Below are 19675 nucleotides of genomic sequence, written 5' to 3'. Positions count from 1 at the left end.
ATTAGCCATACCGAACGTTGCTCTCCTGACTCCATATACTGTAGCAGTTAGTCAATTCAGCTTGATCCAGGGCTCATTTTCAGAAAGGAAACAACTTTTGAAAGTGTAGCTCAACGAGAAGGATTCTATCAAGTCACCTGGAAGAGGCCAAGAGTGTGTTGTTTTTAAGGATAATTTTTGTGCTGGAACACTGCCAACCCATTCTAGAATGGGCAGGCTTTCTCCAGTCAGTTGCTCTTTTCTGAGTATTTGAGAAGTTGCTAAAGCCATCAGTATTCGTAGGTCATCAAGTGGCAAGTGGGAGAGTGCTCTCTCTCTCTCTTTCCCTCCCCCTCTCTCTCCCTCCTTCCCTCTTTCCCTCCCCCTCTCTCTCCCTCCCCTCTCCTCATTTCAGAGTTAGGGTTTAGTTACACTTTACTAGTTCTTAGTTTTTGTGGAACCATATTCTAGATTCAGAAAGTAGGCCCTCCATCTAAAAGGCACTTCCGAAGAAAGAATAAATGATAAAGTGATTGACTTTTGATGGCAAAGGACAGTGATTGATACTTGACCACTAGTTTTTTCCCAAATGCTGGAGATGAGAATGAAATTACAAGCACTGCGGTCCCTCAGGTCAGGACTCACACTTTTCTTTTCTTTTTTTTTTTTTTTTTTGTGAGGAAGATTAGCCCTGAGCTAACATCCACTGCCAATCCTCCTCTTTTTGCTGAGGAAGATTGGCCCTGAGTAACATCTGTGCCCATCTTCCTCTATTTTATATGTGGGACACTGCCACAGCATAGCTTGATAAACGGTGCATATGTCTACACCCGGGATCCAAACTGGCGAACCCTGGGCTGCCGAAGCACAGTGTGCAAACTTAACTACACCACCCGGCCAGCCCCAGGACTCACACTTTTCTCATCCTGCTTATAAAGGGGATGGAGGTAGAGGGGTAGATAGACACTGTCCTTTATTAAGCATCACCTATGAGCTGGGCACTGTTAGGACACTTGATATATATGATCTCATTCCATCCTCATGACAATTCCGTGAGACTGTATTACCTCTATTTTACAAATGAGGAAATGGAGGCTCAGAGCAGTTGAGTTTATTGCTGTAAGTCACACAACTGGTTCCAGAGCCAATATTCTAGTTTACACTCTTGCATGCTGCTTCATATACACACATATTAAATGCAGAACAAAAACCCATATTCCCAAGTTTCTCCTAGTATTTGGGAGTACATAGGCTTAACCTTCTGATTTAAAAAAATTTTGTTCCTTGATGTCCACACTAGTTGAAAAAGCTGTGGAGACCAGAAAGGAAAGAAGGCTTAGGTTTGCTTCCCACCCTGACTGGATGCCTTCCTGAATCCAGGAGATTCTAACCAGGTGTGTATTAACAACAGCTTCAGACCTGTGTACTGTTAAGACAGCTGTTGTTCAGACTTATCGAACTCTCTGAGGTCAGCATGTTCTGACCAGAGCGAGAGTAAGGAGCAGCAACTGAGGCCTGTCCCAGTAACACGGTATCCCCTGTGGGAAGGAAAATACCACAGTGCATTGCGGCCGCACATCCACTGAGTTGATGGCTGTATGTATTCGGTTTCACAGGAGATGGGCTCAGGGAGTGAGGTATGGGAGGGGTGTCGGTCTTGCCTGTGTCTGCCTTCTCTCCAGTGGCATGACCATGTACCCTTTCCCACACTGGCACCTCTGAGACGGAGAAAAAGGAATAGGAGCCTGGTCCACATTGTGGTTCTGCCGTCTCCTGCTGGAGAGAGAAGGTAAATGGAAGGAGAAGAGGAGAAGGGGAGGGAGGTGAGGCAGAGAGTGCTTAGCTGGGCTGAAATCCCCCATAAGCCACATAAAATCCCATGTGCTCTTTGGCCCCCGATCGATCGTGAATCCCCCACCCACCAGCTACGCTACTGACTGTGCCGGGGTGCTTCTGAGAAACTGAAAACCCCTAGTTTTGAAGTTGTAAATATTTTATTACTTTTTATTGTAGATGCAACATAGTAACTAAATTAAAGGAAATTTAAATTTTAATTCTGCAAACCAGTGACCTCCAAAATCCCAACACAACAAGTTTCCACCTTTGCCCAGGATCATGCCTGTCTGAACAGTTATTTCTGGTTTGCTCTACTGTCACTTTTTTTTAAAAATTTTTTTCTTTTAAAGCTTTTATTTTTTCCTTTTTCTCCCCAAAGCCCCCCGGTACATAGTTGTATATTCTTCGTTGTGGATCCTTCTAGTTGTGGCATGTGGGATCTGACTCAGCGTGGTTTGATGAGCAGTGCCATGTCCGCGCCCAGGATTCGAACCAACGAAACGCTGGGCCGCCTGCAGCCGAGCGCGAGAATTTAACCGCTTGGCCATGGAGCCAGTCCCCTACTGTCACTTTTTTTTAAAACTTCCTGTGGCAATGTTTCCTATCTCTGCAATAAGTTGAATCTGTCACTTTGTAACCCTCCCTTTTTGGCCCCTAGAGAGCATGTATTTACAGTTCAAGGAACTCACCTGAGCTCACACTAATAATACTATATATAAGCGTTTCATTCAGTTCTCCTCTGAGATAGGTGGGCTGTCACTGTCTATACATATATTACAGCTGAGTAAACTGGTGCCCAGAGAGGTTCAGCAACTGGCCAAGAGCACACAGCTGGTAAGTGGTGAAGCTAGAATGCAAACCCAGGCTGTCTTGCTCCAAAGAGAACACAGAGTGAACTAAGATATAATTCCACACTACTGAGAAGATGATTCTTCATTGGTAATATGAAACAATTATAGCAGAACATGACAGTATGTTGTGGAGAGAGTATCTGAAACAAAGAATAACTTTCACACTTTTCAGGCACTTCCTGTTTCAAACATGTGCTCTCAGTTGCTTTTATTTTCATTGGAATCTTATTCACCTTCTTCTGGAAATCTCTGTCCAGTACAATAGCCACCAGCCACCTGTGTCTGTTGAGCACTTGAAATGAGACTTGTCCAAAAGGAGATGTGCTGTAAGTGGAAAGCACACACCAGATTTTGAAGACTTAATATGGAAAAAAGTATATCAAGTATTAATAATCTTCAAAATATTGATTGCATGTTAAATTGTAATATAGTAAATTAATAGTAACTGTTTATTTTTATAGTGTGACTGTTAGAAAATTTAAAATTGTATACAGTCATGTGCTGAATAATGATATTTTCATCAAGGACAGATGGCATGTACAGTGATGGTCCCATGAGATTAGTACCTATAGCCTAAGTGTATAGTAAGCTATACCATCTTGGTTTGTGTTTGTGTAAGTACTGTAGGGCGGGGGGGGTGGGGGAAGAAATTTTCCTCTACCCTTCTAGGTTCTTCTGGCTGGTCTAAGAATTAAATTGACATGGACAGATTAATAGGAGAAAAACAAACAACAGTTTAATAGTGTGTATACATGGGAGAAACCCAGGAAAACCGACCATCTCCCCAAAATGGCTGAAGCCCTCACCGTAAATACCATCCTCAGCTAAAGACAAAAGAAGGTTTTGGAGGTGGGGAGAGTCACTTCAAAGAGAAGGAAGGCAATTCACATGTAGGTGAAAAGGAGCAAACGGTTGGAAAACAAGTGTTTGGCCACACAGAAACAGAAGTACACAGAGGGGAGCCCAACAAACAGGCTCTTCTAGGTTCCTCTCTGTCTACCACCTAGCTCATGTCATGCTGAGGTGACAGCTTGCTTCCTGAGACAGGGTTTTTTTAATCTGAATTCTTTTAGGCAGGTAAGGGGGAGGTAGCAAGAAAAACTTTGTGTCTTTTGTTTCTTAAAAATAATCAGCCTAAACTAATCCTCATGTTAGGGAGACGTATTTTGGGGTGGCAAATTTTGTTCCCCTTCAGTATGCTCTACAGTGTTCACATAACTATGAAATCACCTAATGATGCATTTCTCAGAACAGGTCCCCATCATTAAGTGACACATGACTGTATGCGACTTACATTATGTTTCTACTGGACAGCACCACTCTTGGCTTTACTAACTTCCTACTTCTCTCCTTTAAATTCTGGAGACTTGCCATTGGGTTTGCCCTCAGGGGCTTGATCTTTAGGCCTGGTTTTGGCCATTTGAGGCTTCAAAGTCAGCATTAAGCCAATAAACTTACTGTACTTGTTTGATTTATCTAAATGGGGGCTGTTCATACCCATTAAAGGAGGTGACGAGGAAAACATTTCCTTTTGTCTGCTTAGCACCTGATTCCCTCTGAAATTAAATCTCTCTGACAAGAACATGGCAGCCACCCTGCCCTGTGACCCCACGACTGATCTTTCCTTTGAAACTGGCATGTGTGCAGGCAGAGCTGGTAGGAAAGAGTTCTTTATTTTTCTGCCTATGGGCCTGTTATGGAATTCCTAGTGGCCTTTGAAATGTTTTAGGAAACAAAGCAGAGTGTTCACTATCCTTTCATCTGCTGGAGAACTTGAAGCATCGATTATACCGCGTTGTCAGCAACTGTTGCTGACATAGCTCTTAAACATCACGGACCCAGAAAGAAGTCACAGCCTCAGCTCTTAAGGAACTTGGGACGTTCAGAGGGAGGCAGAGTTTCCCGTATGTTAGGAAATGACTAGTAATCCAGAGCCAAATTGTGTGGCTCAGCCTCTAACTTCAAAATAAAGCCAGAGAAGGGAGTGGGCCGCGTGGGCTCTGGTGTGTGGGAAGGCGTTTCGAGTGAAGTCGGTGGGCCTGGGGGGCCAAGGAGGTTTTCATTATCTTAAGGTGAAGGCTGCAGGTTTAGGAAGAAATGGGCACGACACTGCCAGGGGCCAACGTTAAAGCTATTTAATAAACAATTATGTAGCACTATTATGTGCCAGGCACTGTATTTTTAAAATAAGTATGTAATTCTAAAATAAATGCTTAATTACATTATGGCAAAGAAAACTGTGTCCCACTAATAGTAATAATTTAAAGAATCTATTGAGTTCCTGGTACTGTAAAAGGCAGGTGGATATAGCAAAAGTCTTAAAGGTTTTCATATTCCACATTACAGATGGGCAGCTGAGGCTCCAGAGGCCCCACGGCAGGTTTGTCTGGCACTGGCAGGCAGGGGGCGCTGGACGGTGGAGAGAGCAGAGGCGAGGAGGCCAGTTACCAATCTTCAGGAGTGAAGGGTTGGGAGTCTTGCACTGAGGCGGTGAGGATGGAGAGGAAACCCGAGAGCCGTTCGTTGGGCCATTGTTCAGGCAGCTGTTTCATGTCTGTTTCTCTCCGTATACTCGGGCTAATCTGTGATGCCCATTTAGGACACAGACTACACAGTGGCAATGGTTCTATACAATGAACGCGAGCAGGGCTGAGAGATAACTCATAATCAAATGCTGACATTTATTGAGTGACTGGAGTGGGCCACATCCAATGCTTAGTCCTTGAATTACCTCTTCCATTCTTCACAGTGACCCCATAGGGTGTCTGCCGTTATTCCCCCTCTTTTACAGGTGAGAGAACTGAGGCTCAGAGAGGTTAAATAATTTGCCCACAGTCACACAGCTGGAATTCAAATCCAAGTCTGTCTGACTATGAGGCCTTTAGCCATCAGGTATACTCCCTCATTGTTGACTGGGAGTTAGGACTTTTTACAGCATGTTCTGCTGTTTCTCACATTTCTCTCTCGTTTAACCTAGAGTATGGGTTTCTATGACTTAGCTTGGAATTTGGTTCATCTCTCTAAGCATCAGAAACAACAGAAATTCACCAGACCATAAGCCTCATTCCTAACCCCTGTGCAGCATATTTATATATCTTATTGTATGATTTATATTGTCTTTAAAGCGGCTCTACTTGGCCCTTTAAGAAGCTAATTAATCACTAAATATAAACCACAACTTGTTCTTTCCAGCCCTCTGCGTGTTTCTTCCCCGCATTGTGTGATGCCATCTGGTGCTATGAGCTCATGCTTTTTGTGTTCCTTTTCAGAGAGCCAGATTCATTGCTCTCTAAACCCAGAAAAGCCAGTTAACTTCAAAGTTTGCATGCATGGCTTTGAAAAAATTTGAATCTGGTGCCTCCTTGTGGATTTTCACAGTATCACTCTTTAACATAATAGTGCATGGAACTTTTGTCTGTAACCCCCGCTAGTATATATACTTGCCTTTTTATCAAAAGGACATAATTTGTCTTTGCAAGCCATCAAGCAACTACAGGTCTTTTCCTATGTGAGTTTTGTCAGGTTTCATTTTGTCAGTTTTATGTGTATGCTGCAGGAAGCCAGACCTTAACAATATATTTTCCTCTTCGAATCTATTTGATTTTCTGCTATGACAGTGGAACAAGTGTTTAAGAACAGGGAAGTAAAACGGCTAATGGCAGGCCTCTGACACTGCGACTGATCTGTCCTTCATTCCCACTTTCTCTCTGATTCTGCGTGAAGCCTCTAATCATCTTCCGAGGGAACAGAGCATGGGGGCTGGAGAAGATTTTCTTGCAAATTCAGCTCAGATGCTCTGGGCTCACCACCAGACTCCCGGTCACTGGGATCTTTGAGTAGTGCTTATCACTGTCTGGTCCAGACTTTGTCACTCTCCCAACCTCCTTTCTCTTCTCATTTCAGAGTTCTTGGCAGTTTAAATTTAGCCTCGGGGATTAGTGGGGAAGGAAAGGTAATTTGGTGATGTGTGCACAGCTTACCTCATTGCTGGCACATGCCAGACTCCCCTGGGGAAGCGGGAGAGCCCTGGGCCAGCTGCCCGCCTCCTTCTGCTACTCTCCATGCCCACTGGGAGCATGCCTGTTCCCAGCTCGGGGCAGAGGAGATGGGCCCTGAGAATATTTGCAATGAGGTAAGAGGAAGCACACATTTGCTTAGCACAGGAGTTGTTGTAGGTCTGGCCCCTCTGGGTCTGAGAGAACAGTTTCTCCCCAGTCCACACCCCAGTGCCAACGTTAACTAGCTTCTGTGAGATGCAGGTAGGATGAGGCCATTGACTCAGCTGTGGAGCTAGTCTAATCTCCAAATAACATGTACTGAAAAGTATGGATAATATACAGACAGAAGCCTCGATTAGATATATGCTTTGTTTCCACAAGAGTATATATTGGTACTAACCTGAAAAAATTTTTCACTTCAGATTGACAGTCCATTTAATAGCTACAGTTCCAACCACTCACAGAATTAAGATACATTTCTAAAAGATTAAGGATTTCTAACTTTCCTGATTGAGTAGTACACAAAAATGATGTAACGGCATATACGTTAAAGCTTGGTTACTACTTTGCCCTGTGTCCTTGGGCTAGTTGCTTAACCTCCCTGAGCTTCAGATATTTCTACCTACTTAATGGTGCTGATATTACCTATTTTATATCTAGCTCGTAGAGTTGTTGATGAGTGTCAAATGGATTTTGTCAAATGGTTTTTCTGTGTCTATGAGATGATCATGTGGTTTCTGTGCTTTATTCTATTACTAAGGTATCCTACATTAATTGATTTTCATATGTCGAACCAATCTTTCGTTCCTGGCATAAATCTCACTTTTTATGTATTGCCAAATTCAGTTTGCTAGTATTTTGTTGAAGATTTTTGCATACATATTCATAAGGAATATTTTGTGGTATTCTTTTCTTGTGATGTCTTTGTTTTTTCTATCAGGGTAATACTGGTCTCATACAATGACTTGGGAATTGTTCCCTCCTCTTCTATTGTTTTATTTTGAAAGTTTACGAAAGATTGTTAATTCTTCTTTTAACATTTGGTAAAATTCACCCGTGAAACCATCTGGTCCTGGACTTTTCTTTGTAGGAAGTTTTTTATTAAGTTAATTACTAACTCAATCTCTTTACTTGTTATAGATCTATTCTATTTCTTCTTTACTCAGTCTTGATAGTTTATGTGTTTCTAGAAATTTGCCCTTTTATCTGTATTATCTAATTTGTTGGCGTCAGCCCCATGGGATAATGGTTAAGTTTGGTGTGCTCCACTTCGACGGCCCAGATTTGTGGGTTCGGATCCTGGGTGTGGACCTACAGCACTCGTCAGCCATGCTTTGGTGGCACCCCACATAGAAAATAGAGGAAGATTGGCACAAATGTGCTGAGGGCTAATCTTTCTTGGCAAAAATAATAATAATAATTTGTTGGCATATAACTTTTTCACAGTATTCTCTTATACTATATTTTATTTCTGTAAGATCATTAGTAATGTCTCCTGTTTAATTCCTGATTTTAGTAACTTGAGTCTTCTTTCTTTTCATCTTGGACAATCTAGCTAAAGATTTATCAGTTTTATTAATCTTTTCAAAGAACCAATTTTTAGTTTTATTTATTGTCTCTATTTTTTTATTCTCTATTTCATTTCCACTGTAATTATATAATTTCTTTCTTTCTGTTTTGAGTTTAGTTTGTTCTTCTTTTTCTAGTTTCTCGCGGAGGAAAGTTAGGTCATTGATTTTAGAACTTCTTTATTAAGGTAGGCACTTGCAGCTATAAATTTCCCTCGAAGCACTGCTTTAGCTGCATCCCATAAGTTTGAGTACATTGTGATTTTGTTTTCATTAATCTCAAAGTGTTTTTAAATTTCTCTTGTGATTTCTTCTTTGACCTTTTGACTGTTTAGGAGTGTATTACTTAATTTCTACAAATTTGTGAATTTCCCAAATTTCCTTCTGTTCTTGATTTCTGATTTTATGGTATTGTGTTCAGAGAACATACTTTGTATGACTTTAATACTTTTAAATCTGTTGAGATTTAAAAAATTGCCTAACATATGGTCTATGCTGAAGAATGTTCTAGGTGCACTCAACAAGGATGTGTGTTCTGCTGCTGTTGGGTGCAGGGTTCTGTTGATATCTCTGTTGTCTAGTTGGTTTATAGCGTTGTTCAAGTCTTCTGTTTCCTTGCTGATTCGTCCATCTGTTCTACCATTATTGAAAGTGGAGTATTGAAATTTCCAACTATTATTTTTGAGTTGTCTATTTCTCCCTTCAATTCTGTTAGTTTTTGCTTCGAGTAGTTTGGGGCTCTGTTGGTAAGTGCACATATGTTTGTAGTTGTTATATCTTCTTAATGGATTGACCTTTTATCGTTATAAAATGTCTTTCTTTGCCTCTAGTAACAAGTTTTGTTTTAAAGTCTGTTTTGTCTGATACTAGTATAGCCATTCCATCTCTCTTTTGGTGACTGTTTGCATGGTATATCTTTTTCCATCTTCCTTCCAACCTATTCGTGTCTGTCTCTTGTGGACATCGTACAGTTGGATCTTGTTGTTTTATTTATAATGCCAATCTCTGCCTTTTGATTGGTGTGTTTGATCTATTGTAGTTCCTGATAAGGTAGGATTTATGTCTGCCATTTTGCACGGTGTTTTCTATATGCCTTATGTCTTTTTTGTTCCTCCATTCTTCCTTTATTATCTTTTCTTTGGGGTTAAATAGATGTTTTTCCAATGAGGTTTTTAATTCCCTTTTCATTTCATTTCCTACATATATACTTTGTTTGTTTGTTATTTTCTTAGTGGTTGCCCTGTGGATTACAACAAACATCTTAATTTATAGCAATTAAATCTGAATTAATACCAACTGACTTTCATTAGTATATAAAAACATTGCTCCTATAAGCTCCATTCCCTGTCTTCTCCTTTGAACTGTTATTGTTGTTCGTACAAATTAAATTGTATGCCCATCAATGCAGACTTATAATTATTGCTTTATGCTTTCAGTCCTTTAAATCAGACAAGAGGAAAAAAGTTACAAACAATAAAATACATTTATATTATCTTTTATGTTTACCTATGTCATGACCTTTACAAATGTTTTTTCTTTCTTTATGTAGATTCAGTTACTGTCCTTTAGTAAAGGGAGACATTTTCTTTTTGGCATTTCTCGTAGGGCTGGTCTGCTAGTGACAAATTTTCTGTTTTTGTTTAACTGGGAATGTCTTAATTTTTTTTCATTTCTGAAGGGTGACTTTGCTGCATATAGAATTCTTGTTTGAGAATCCTTCATTCAGTGCTTTGAACATGTCAGTCCTCTCCCTTCTGATGAGAAAGCAGCTTCTAATCTTTTGAGAACTCCTTGTATGTGATAAATTGCTTTTTTCTTGCTGCTTATAATATTCTCTATCTTTGGCTTTCACTACTTTGATTACTATGTGTCTGGGTGTGGATTTTTTGAGTTTCTCCTATTTGTAGTTCATAAAACTTCTTTGATGTGTAGATTCATGTTTTTCATCAAATTTCGGAAATTTCTGGTGATTATTTCTTCAAATATTCTTTTTGCCTCCCTTTCTTTCTTTTACTTTTTGGGGCTCGCATTATGCCCCAGAATTACTATTATTGGACTGATTGATGATAGATCACAGGTCTCTGAGGCTCCGTTCATTTTCTTCATACTTTTTCCTTAATTTTCTCAGATTGGATAATCTCAATTGACCTATCTTCAAGTTTGCTGATTCTTTCTTCTGCCTGCTCAACATCCTCTTGAGCTCCTCTAGTGAAGTTTTTATTTCAGTTATTCTACTTTTTAATGCCAGAATTTCTATTTGTTTTTTTCTTTGAGTGATTTTTTTCTTTTCATACTTTCCATCTCCTTACTGGTATTCTCTATTTGATGAGACATCATTCTCATACTTGCCTTTCGTTCCTTGGACATGATTTCTTTCAGTTCTTTGAAGATATTTAAAACAGCTGATTTAAAGGCTTTGTCATGTGAGTCCAGTGTCTGGGCTTCCTCAGGGACAGTTTCTATTGACTGGCTTTTTTTCCTCATGTATGGGCTATATGTTCTTGTTTCTTTGTATGTTTTGTACTTTTCTTGTTGAAAACTGAGCATTTAAAATTATATAATGTAGCAACTCTGGAAATTAGATTCTTCTTCCTCCCTAGAGTTTGTTATTGTTTTAATGTTGTTGCTGTTTGTTTCTTTAGTGACTTTCTGAACTAATTCTGTACAGTCTGTATTCTTTGTCGTATGTGGCCCCCGAAGTCTCTGCTTGGCTAGCTTAGTGGGAAGCTAATGATTGGACAAAAGTCTCCTTAACTGCCTGGAACCAGTAAGTCCCCCAGTCTTTGCTGATCGATTCAGTGTGTGTATTTGGACATAACTTCAACTCTGCTTTAGTTTTTACTTCCTGCTTACACAGAGCCTCAAGGTCAGCCTGAGGTTGAATATCTAGTGGAACGATAGTTTTGAATAATACAAATGTAAGCTCTTAATACATTTGCAGGGGCCAGCTGAGCAGTTAAGTTCACGCACTCCGCTTTGGCGATCTTGGGTTTGCCAGTTTGGATGCTGAGCGTGGACCTACACACCACTCATCAAGCCATGCTGTGGTGGCATCCCACATAGAAGGACTAGATGACTTACGACTGGGATATACAACCATGTGCTGGGGCTTTGGGGAGAAAAAAAAATAAAAGGATGATTGGCAACAGATGTTAGTTCAGGGCAATCTTCCTCACAAAAAAATTAAAAATAATAAACAAATAAATAAATAAAAATAAAAAATAATAAAAATAAAGTAACTAGTAAAGATCTACTTAAAAAAATACATTTGCAGTTTGTTTTCTATTGTTCTTCTCGTACCCAGATTGTTTGCTCTTTTTAAGCACAAGAATTTTCTGACTTATAAACACTTAACTTAGACATAAACACCTAACGTATATGCCTTAGCCCTCACAGTCACTGCCACAGGTTGAAAGAACAAAGAGGAAAATAAAAGAGTTTTGAGCTTTTAGGGAATCTGTGGTTTCATAAGAAAAAAAAAAAACCTTCTGAAGAGCAGAGAGAGTCTTGGGCAGGGTTTGTGAAAGTGAGATGCAAGGACTGCCTGCCTCAGAATTATTTGGGATGTTTGTTAAAATTCAGGTTCCTGGATCCATCCAAAATCTTTTGATTCAGAATATCTTGGGTGGGGTCCAGGAATCTACATTTTGAACTAGCTCCCCAGGTGATTGATTCTTAATGCACAATGACATCTGAGAAACTCTTTAGGGAAGATGATACTGTGGGTGCCTTCACGTCAGGGAGTGACTGACGCATGACACGAACTATGCTCAAATAGTAATCTCCCCCTTTCGATGCCTGATTTTTTTTTAAAAATCACTTTATTTTTATGCTTACTTAAATTCCACCAGTTAGAGGTTTATTTGCATCTATGAGGGTATTTTTTTAATAGCTGCCAGAGTTAAAGGATCAACATTCACTCATATCTCTTTAAAAATTAATCAGATCACGTTGCATTTATCTGAACAACTGACCAAGATGATTTGTAATGAAAGAAGGAGGTTTTGTTGTGTTTTAATTTGAAGGAAAGGTAGATACTTTCATGGGATTGAGAAGACTTTAGAGGAAAAATAGGCCTATATTAATTTATGCAATAAAAGCGTGGGTTGGGAGGGTGGGTAGGAGAAGGGACAAGATAGATCAATGGGTACATTTGCCCATTTCAAAATATTATGCGTAGAGCTGGCCATGCAACCAGAAAAGGGAGGAAATGTTTTTCTTTCTCCTTTCTACTTTCTATATTACCTTTTCTCCTGGGACCCAGAATTCAGGTTAGTAAAATTCATATGAAGGAATGACATCAGCTGCCCTGGGGTTAAATAGGCTTCTGGGTTGTCTGGAGACCCAGTCACCACCTAAGCCACCATGTAGAAGGTTGTCTTTATGGAAAAATGTCTTCTGGTTTCCAAATAACACACTTCCTAATAAACTTTTTGGTGCAACCCATTTGAAAGTTCAAATGGGTTGGGTCAAACTCAGACATGTGTAATTTATCTGTGTTAACTTAAAATTCCAAGCTGATTTCTCCCAATCGTCTGTATGCTTTTAGGCCATTTCTCCTTGAGGAGTTTGGCGTTTAGTTAATACAAACTCAATGTTGAAAAATTGAGGGGACTTTAGATCCTTATCAAATTTAATACGTTCAAAAGTGAAACATGGTTTTAAAAATTATTTCATGATTTGGTTTTTACTGCTCTGACTTGCCTCTATTAATGAGAGTAATCAAGAGATTCCTATCCCTTCCCCCCATTCAACCCATGTTAGGATATGTTATCCTGCCCTAGGTCCCCAGAATTCTGTCACAAATGCACAGACTAGTAAGTCGCATTTCTTGTTTCCTTCAAGGTATTGCGCAGCGATGCACGGCTATCAAGTACCACTTTTCTCAGCCAATCCGCTTACGAAACATTCCTTTCAATTTAACCAAGACAATACAGCAAGATGAATGGCATCTGCTTCGTGAGTATTTCTGGGAAAGGGTCAGAGAGGAAATGGTGTCTTTCTGAACAAAAAGTATCCCCACCAGCCCTCTCGGGTTTGGACTGAAAGTTACTGTGCTGATTATATGTGGGCCTCTGGGCCCAATCCAACGTGGTCAGAGACTCAGAGATGCATTTCGCCGTGCTGGGTCACGACTTGTTTACAGAGCCAATGTGTGAAAATTGGGCATGAGGCTTTGTGAGAGTGCAGCGTGTGTGCCCCTCCTGGTGGCATCTGCACTCAAGTGGCCTCCTGAGTTTTCTTTAGCAAGTCATTGGTAAGAGGATCTGCTCTGCCGCTTGTCTTATTTTGTTTATACAACATTCATTTTAACTACTGTGTCTATCTCAGACCTTGGTATTTCTGCTAAAACATCTTCATGAGTGTGCATCATAATTTTCTCAGAGCGTGTTTGTTACCTCCACATCTCGATGTCAGGAACTACTCTTTTTCACTGTTAGGAAAATGTGAAACTCTAGAAAGGATCATGCAACGTGACGCTAAAGAGGGCTGATATTTACCTGAAAACTGTTGATCCCTGCTGCCTGGTGATAGATAACTCAGGAAAGCAAAAAACTAGACCAGATTCTTTTCAGCGTTTATCCTAATCAGAGGTTGACATTGTCATTTTCCAATGAAATAAGCCGCAAGGACTTCAGCAATCTTTTTGGTGACCAACGCCACTGCAGAAAGCCAAGCAGGGTCTTGTTTTGTGAGTGTCTCTGCAGGTCAAAAGGCTCTGTTTTGAATCTCAAACACGCAAATGGAAGCTCTTATGATATTGCCACAGCAGTGGTATAATACTATAAATATTATGATTGGCAAATTTAGGACTTGGAAAGTCATTGGCTCAAATGCGGTTTATTTCTTAATAGTGTAAATTCCTGAAAATTCTTTCTTGCTGGCTGATCTTAATGATCGTTTCTCCACAGATCAGAGTTAGAGTCTTAAGTATTCTTGAATCTGAATTCTTTATGAGCATGCTTCGAGTTCGTTGCCTTAATCATCTGTCTAGAAAGCCCCATGATCACTGGTTTTAGTCAGGTGAGAAAAGATCACCACGATCCTGAAAAGCCACTCATCTCTTGCTCTGAGTATGTACCCTGTTACTGCCCAGCAAGACAGTATGTGAGCGTTCTCCTCTTAATCCTTGTTGAGGTTCACATGGAAAGACACTTTTAGCAGTCTCATGCGTGGCTCCTTCTAAGAAAGTCACGCTTGGAGATCTGTACCATGTTTACTAGATAATCTTAACATGTCTAGTACTAATGTGAATCCCGTGTGGATTATATCTGAACCTTATGCCTTTTAATGGTCATAGAAAATAGAACTATTGCTTAAGCCACTGGGAATTTAGGAGGTTGTCAGCTAATAGTGGCTGAACTGTTATTACATTTCTTCTCCTGCTCAGATGTGGATGTCCCAAAACGACTTAAACCCTTAACATTAAACTCAGCCCCTTTAAATTGTCGCTGCCCCTGAGCCCTCGCTCTGTGGTGTCTACACTTCCTCTTCTGGGCAGCGATGCCCTGCTTTAATTTAGATGCCTTGAGCTGGAAATGAGAAATCCTTTTAAAAGAAAGGGATGGTCCATGTGTGACTACGAACAAGACTGGCAGCTGCTATAATCCACCCTCTAACCCTGTAGGCAGCACCCCCAAGATGCCCAGGAGCCAAGCGAACATCTGACTGGCACTTCCACCTTAGCAGGCCGCCCTCATTTCAAACAGTGGGGCATGCCCCTTGTCTTGGCTCTGTGTGTGCACAGGTGTGCCTGATCCACATGCACTTGCCCAGACCTATTGACTGGCCTCAGGGGCAGCAGACCTATATTTGGGGTTTCTTGTTTTATGAAGGATCACAGAAATTTAGCTAACAATTTTTAAAATCAGCTTTGTTCAAAAAAAAAAAAAAAAGGAAGGAAGGAAAGAGAAAGAAGAACTAATAGAAGGAGAGTGGGCAATGGGAGTACTCCTTCAGGGTAGCACCCGGGGTGGAAGGATGTCCAGGTACAGGTAGTCGGTCCGTCTCTTGGTTTTGCCTAGAAGGTGGGGGAGGGGCTGGGTTTCCGGCCCAGTGATCACAACTCTGTTTTTGTGATAGACCAAACCTGACAGTTGTGTGTACAGTGGACACTTGACCCGTGGGAACAGACCCTCCTCAACCTGGGGAAACGGGGATTGGGCTGTGGGAGAGGACGTTTATGAGCGGATGTCGCATATGTGCACTTTGGGCCCTGTTTCAGTCCCCACAATTGCCTTCACTTTCTCAAATCCTTTTTGAAAATAGGCAGGCGTAGATGTGGATAATAAATAAAATAATTGGCATCCGTGATGCTCAGGTAAAACCTTGTTTCACTGTAGCTCACTTTTTAGTCTTTTTCTCCAAAGCCAGATTAATTAGAGCCACTACAGTGGTGGCAACTTACATTTCTATTGCTCATTTAAGGATAATAAGGATATTTCTGAAACCCACTTCACTCTCAGTTTACTAAGTAACTTGCTATCATTACCTGAGTTTACCCTGGCATGGTCCTCTGGTCTATTCTCTGCTTGGTGTAGACGCTTCCATGGACTTAGAGAGGGCAGACTCTGACCCCTCCGTGTGTTACACCCCACCTGTCCTCTTATGAAACAGGACAGGTGGCCAAGAATTCCCTGAACCGCCTGGGCTCTGCAGGCCTAAGCCTGCCCGTGAAACTTACTAATTTGCACAGTGTATACAAAGCTTTCATTCTCTCATTTTCAATGACTCTCCTGCTTCAGCTTCTTCTGAATGTGTGTTTGTGTTCTGAGATCAGACTTAAGAAGACTCACGGCCGGCTTCCTGGGCATGGCTGTGGCCGTCCTGCTCTGCGGCTGCGTTGTGGCCACGGTCAGCTTCTTCTGGGAGGAAAGTTTGACCCAGCACGTGGCCGGGCTCCTTTTCCTCATGACAGGTACGGGGGCCCAACGCCTCAGACTCTCCTCCCCTCGGCAGGAGGGGAGGCTGCTCTGTGTGCAGCTGGCTTCACTCCGTTCTCTCTCTCTGTTAATTTTGTTTTCACTTGTGAGAAAAGCAGCCAGAAGGTCATTTGGCTTTGGTGGGTAATACAGAATTTAAAGAAAACAGCAATGGTAAAAATGCAGCCCTTACTTCTCTATTGTGGCCTCTTAGGTTAGATGGAAATATCTTGGGTTTCATCTCCATATGAGCCAGCTCTGTTTTTTCTGTCTCATTCTTTCATACCATGCCCATAATCCTGACCTGGATTCTTGGCAAACATGGGCCACTGCTTATCAGGAGGCCTGGAGGAGAGAGAGGGTAATGCGTCAGCACAAGCCCTCCCCAGCCCCTCAGGCTGAAAGTCAACTCAAAGTACATCTCTTAATGATGGTGTCACTGGTGTCATTTTTATACACAAAACATTCATTCATTTCATCCCACAGGTTTTTTTTTTTTTTTTTTTGGTGAGGAAGATTTGCCCTGAGCTAACATTCATTGCCAATGGTCCTCCCTTTTTTTTTCCCCCTGAGGAAGATTAGCCATGAGCTAACATCCGTGCCAGTCTTCCTCTACTTTGTATGTGGGATGCCTCTACAGCATGACTGATAAGTGAAGTAGGTCCTCACCTGGGATCCAAACCCGTGAACCTGGGCCGCCGAAGCAGAGTGTGTGGAACTTTAACCACTCAGCCACAGGGCTGGCCCCTCCACAGATATTTTTTGAGGACTTACTATGTAGCAGGCACTGCTCTAGGGACTAGAGACGCAATGAAGAGGGCAGACAAAAATCCTCCATTTTTGTTGTGGGGAGGCATAAACGATAAGTTGTGATGGTGACAAAAGCTGTAGGAAAATAAATCTGGGCCGCCGAAGTGGAGTGCGGGAACTTAACCACTACCCCACCGGGATGGCCCGTGGGTTAGTGTATATTGAGCCATAGAAAGAAGACCAGGGTGGCTGGAAGGCAGGGGAGGAAAGGAGAGTGTCATGTGAGGTGGGAGAAGCAAGCAGTGTCTCGGGTTTTAATCTGAGGGTGATGGAAGCCACCAGAAGGTTTTAAGCAGAAGAGTGACTCGATCTTAAAGCAGGAGATTGGAAGAGGGTGTGTGGAGACGTGACCGTGGTCTTTTTGGTTAGCAGGTGAAGGATATTTTTGTCTGAAAAGAAATCAGGAGCTGAGCTGACAGCTAACACTGACTCAAGGTAGTTGCAGGAAAGAAATCCTTCCTTCTTTCTGCTCGTTCACAAAAAATTAGTGTATTAGTGATTAATGAATGCCAAATTAAAAGTTCCGTAAAGTACACTCAGTATCAGAACTACTGTTACTCTAGACATGTAGCCATTTAAAAAAATTTATTTATTTATTTATGTATTTTGAGGAAGATTAGCCCTGAGCTAACATCTGCTGCTAATCCTCCTCTTTTTGCTGAGGAAGACTGGCCTTAAGCTAACATCCATGCCCATCTTCCTGTATTTTATATGTGGGACGCCTACTACAGCAAGGCTTGCCAAGCGGTGCCATGTCTGCACCTGGGATCCAAACTGGTGAACCCTGGGCCACTGAAGTGGAAGGTGCGAACTTAACCACTGCACCACCGGGCTGGCCCTGACATGTAGCCATTTTAAATAGCCTTATTTCCATTCCCTGGAGTTCTTTGCTCAGGTGGCCATGACAGGATTTTCTAGCACTTATCACTGTAATGGGTCTCCTACTCAGGCCCGTGTTAACTGGAGGCCCCAGAACCACTCTGTGGCTGACACCGTTTTCTGTCTGTCTGTCTTTCAGGTCTGACAGGTAGGTGGCGCTTTGCTTTCTGGTGAGGTCAGCCAAACCGTGGCCTAAGAAACCCAATTCACTGGCAGGGGCCCTTCCTTCTAACTCCCACCTGCCCCTTTCCTGCTCCATGAGGTGGTGTTGTAACTGGGAATGATCTGGAATGTGGATCATCATTGTGAGCATCCTGACGGACCATTCCGAAGTCCCATGGCCTCTGAAGAGTTGTGAGCTGAAAACCAACTTAGGTTTTCCAGATTTGGGTGACTACACAGTGGCTGCCAGGACTGTAGCTAAAATTCTAGTTCCTGAGGTTTTAGAGTAGGATTTGAGCCCTTAAGACCAGCCATCCAGCGCCTGCCTAAGGGATTTATTTAAAATCCAAATTATAGAATGAGTGGGCGAGGGTGGCAAAGAATCAGAGGCCTGTGCTTCTCAGAGGATTTCTTTAAGCCTCTGCTGGGGCTCAATGCTCATTAAAAATCTCCCCCATTTTCTCCCATCCCTTTATTACTTGAGCCCCTATTTTGCTGACTCTTGTCCCCATATACATCAAAGAAGTGCAGATTCACTTCCCCCCAACCCTGCAAAGGCCCCACATCACATCCCCTTGTCAGGAAAGTGAGAGAAGCTCTGGATCCAATAGAAACCCCAGTAGTAATAGTTTTTAAAGGACAGTTTTAATATGAGTAAGGCATGAATAATTTAGGATGCTCTTAGCATATAAAATAATCGTTAGCATTAAAATAAATCACAGGGCCATAAAAGCCAGAGCTGGTAGTGTTCCTTGGGAGGTCGAGGGGCTGGTTTGGTTGTGGAGGAAAGGAGAGTGGAGTTCAGCTGTGGGTTGGCTGGAGGAGAGCGAGGAAGAGTCTGCTCAGCCACTTCCCCCTTTTCCTGCTCAGCCCTTGTTTCTCATCCTTACGTGGACCGTACCTCCGGGCCAGACTGGCTCAGGGGTCCTCAGGGTTTGTCTCAAAAGCCCTGTGCAATTGTTAAGCAAAGATAAAACAAGTAAAGCAATAGCCGTAATAATAAAAACTCACAACAGCCAAAACACCACCCCAAACTTATAAACTTGACGTTTGATAACCAGTCCTGAAGAACTAACAGACACAACATAAGATTGCTTTGCTTTTGGTTGGCCAAACAACATTTTTGGAATAAAGGGAAATCCACTTATAGATCCTGCCACCTGAAAAATGAGTTTGCGTAAATATTTTCTTTATTCTGGACCAAATCTTGCCTATGTGTTGGAAGTAAGGAAGGAAAGAGGGAAGGAAGGATGGAAAGAAAGAAAAGAGAGGAAGGAAGGGAAAAAAGGAAGGAAGGAAGAGAAAGGAAAAAAGGAAGGAAGAAACAAAAAAATTGGACCATTATCACATGGAAAGTATTTAGTCTTCTGGGCTTCCACTGAGCATCATACCATAAACATTCCCCATGTTTCCACATTGTTCTCGACTCACTTTTTTTTTGAGGAAGATTAGCCCTGAGCTAACATCTGCTGCCAATCTTCCTCTTTTTTGCTGAGGAAGATTGGCCCTGAGCTAACATCCGTGCCCATCCTCCTCTACTTTATATGTGGGACTCCTGCCACAGCATGGCTTGACAAGTGGTGCGTAGGTCTGTACCTGGGATCCGAATAAGTGAACCCTGGGCCCTGCTGAAGCGGAACATGCGAACTTAACTGCTGTGCCACTGGGCC

At 41.8% G+C, this 19675-nt stretch overlaps 1 protein-coding gene across 1 annotated transcript in view; it reads left to right on the top strand.

Annotated features, from left to right (window-relative positions):
* The window catches only part of TMEM178A (transmembrane protein 178A), a 51061-nt gene that overhangs the window by 23305 nt on the left and 8081 nt on the right, over positions 1-19675 (top strand). The window contains exons 2-3 of the mRNA XM_046662378.1: positions 13078-13191; positions 16013-16150. Of these exons, the coding sequence (XP_046518334.1) occupies positions 13078-13191; positions 16013-16150 (252 nt within the window). The remainder of the gene's footprint in view (positions 1-13077; positions 13192-16012; positions 16151-19675) is intronic.

The sequence above is a fragment of the Equus quagga genome, chromosome 5, assembly GCF_021613505.1.
Source record: "Equus quagga isolate Etosha38 chromosome 5, UCLA_HA_Equagga_1.0, whole genome shotgun sequence".
Classification (NCBI taxonomy): Eukaryota; Metazoa; Chordata; class Mammalia; order Perissodactyla; family Equidae; genus Equus; species Equus quagga.
The sequence above is the reverse complement of the archived record's forward strand: the minus strand, read 5'-3'. Positions and strand labels throughout refer to the sequence as shown.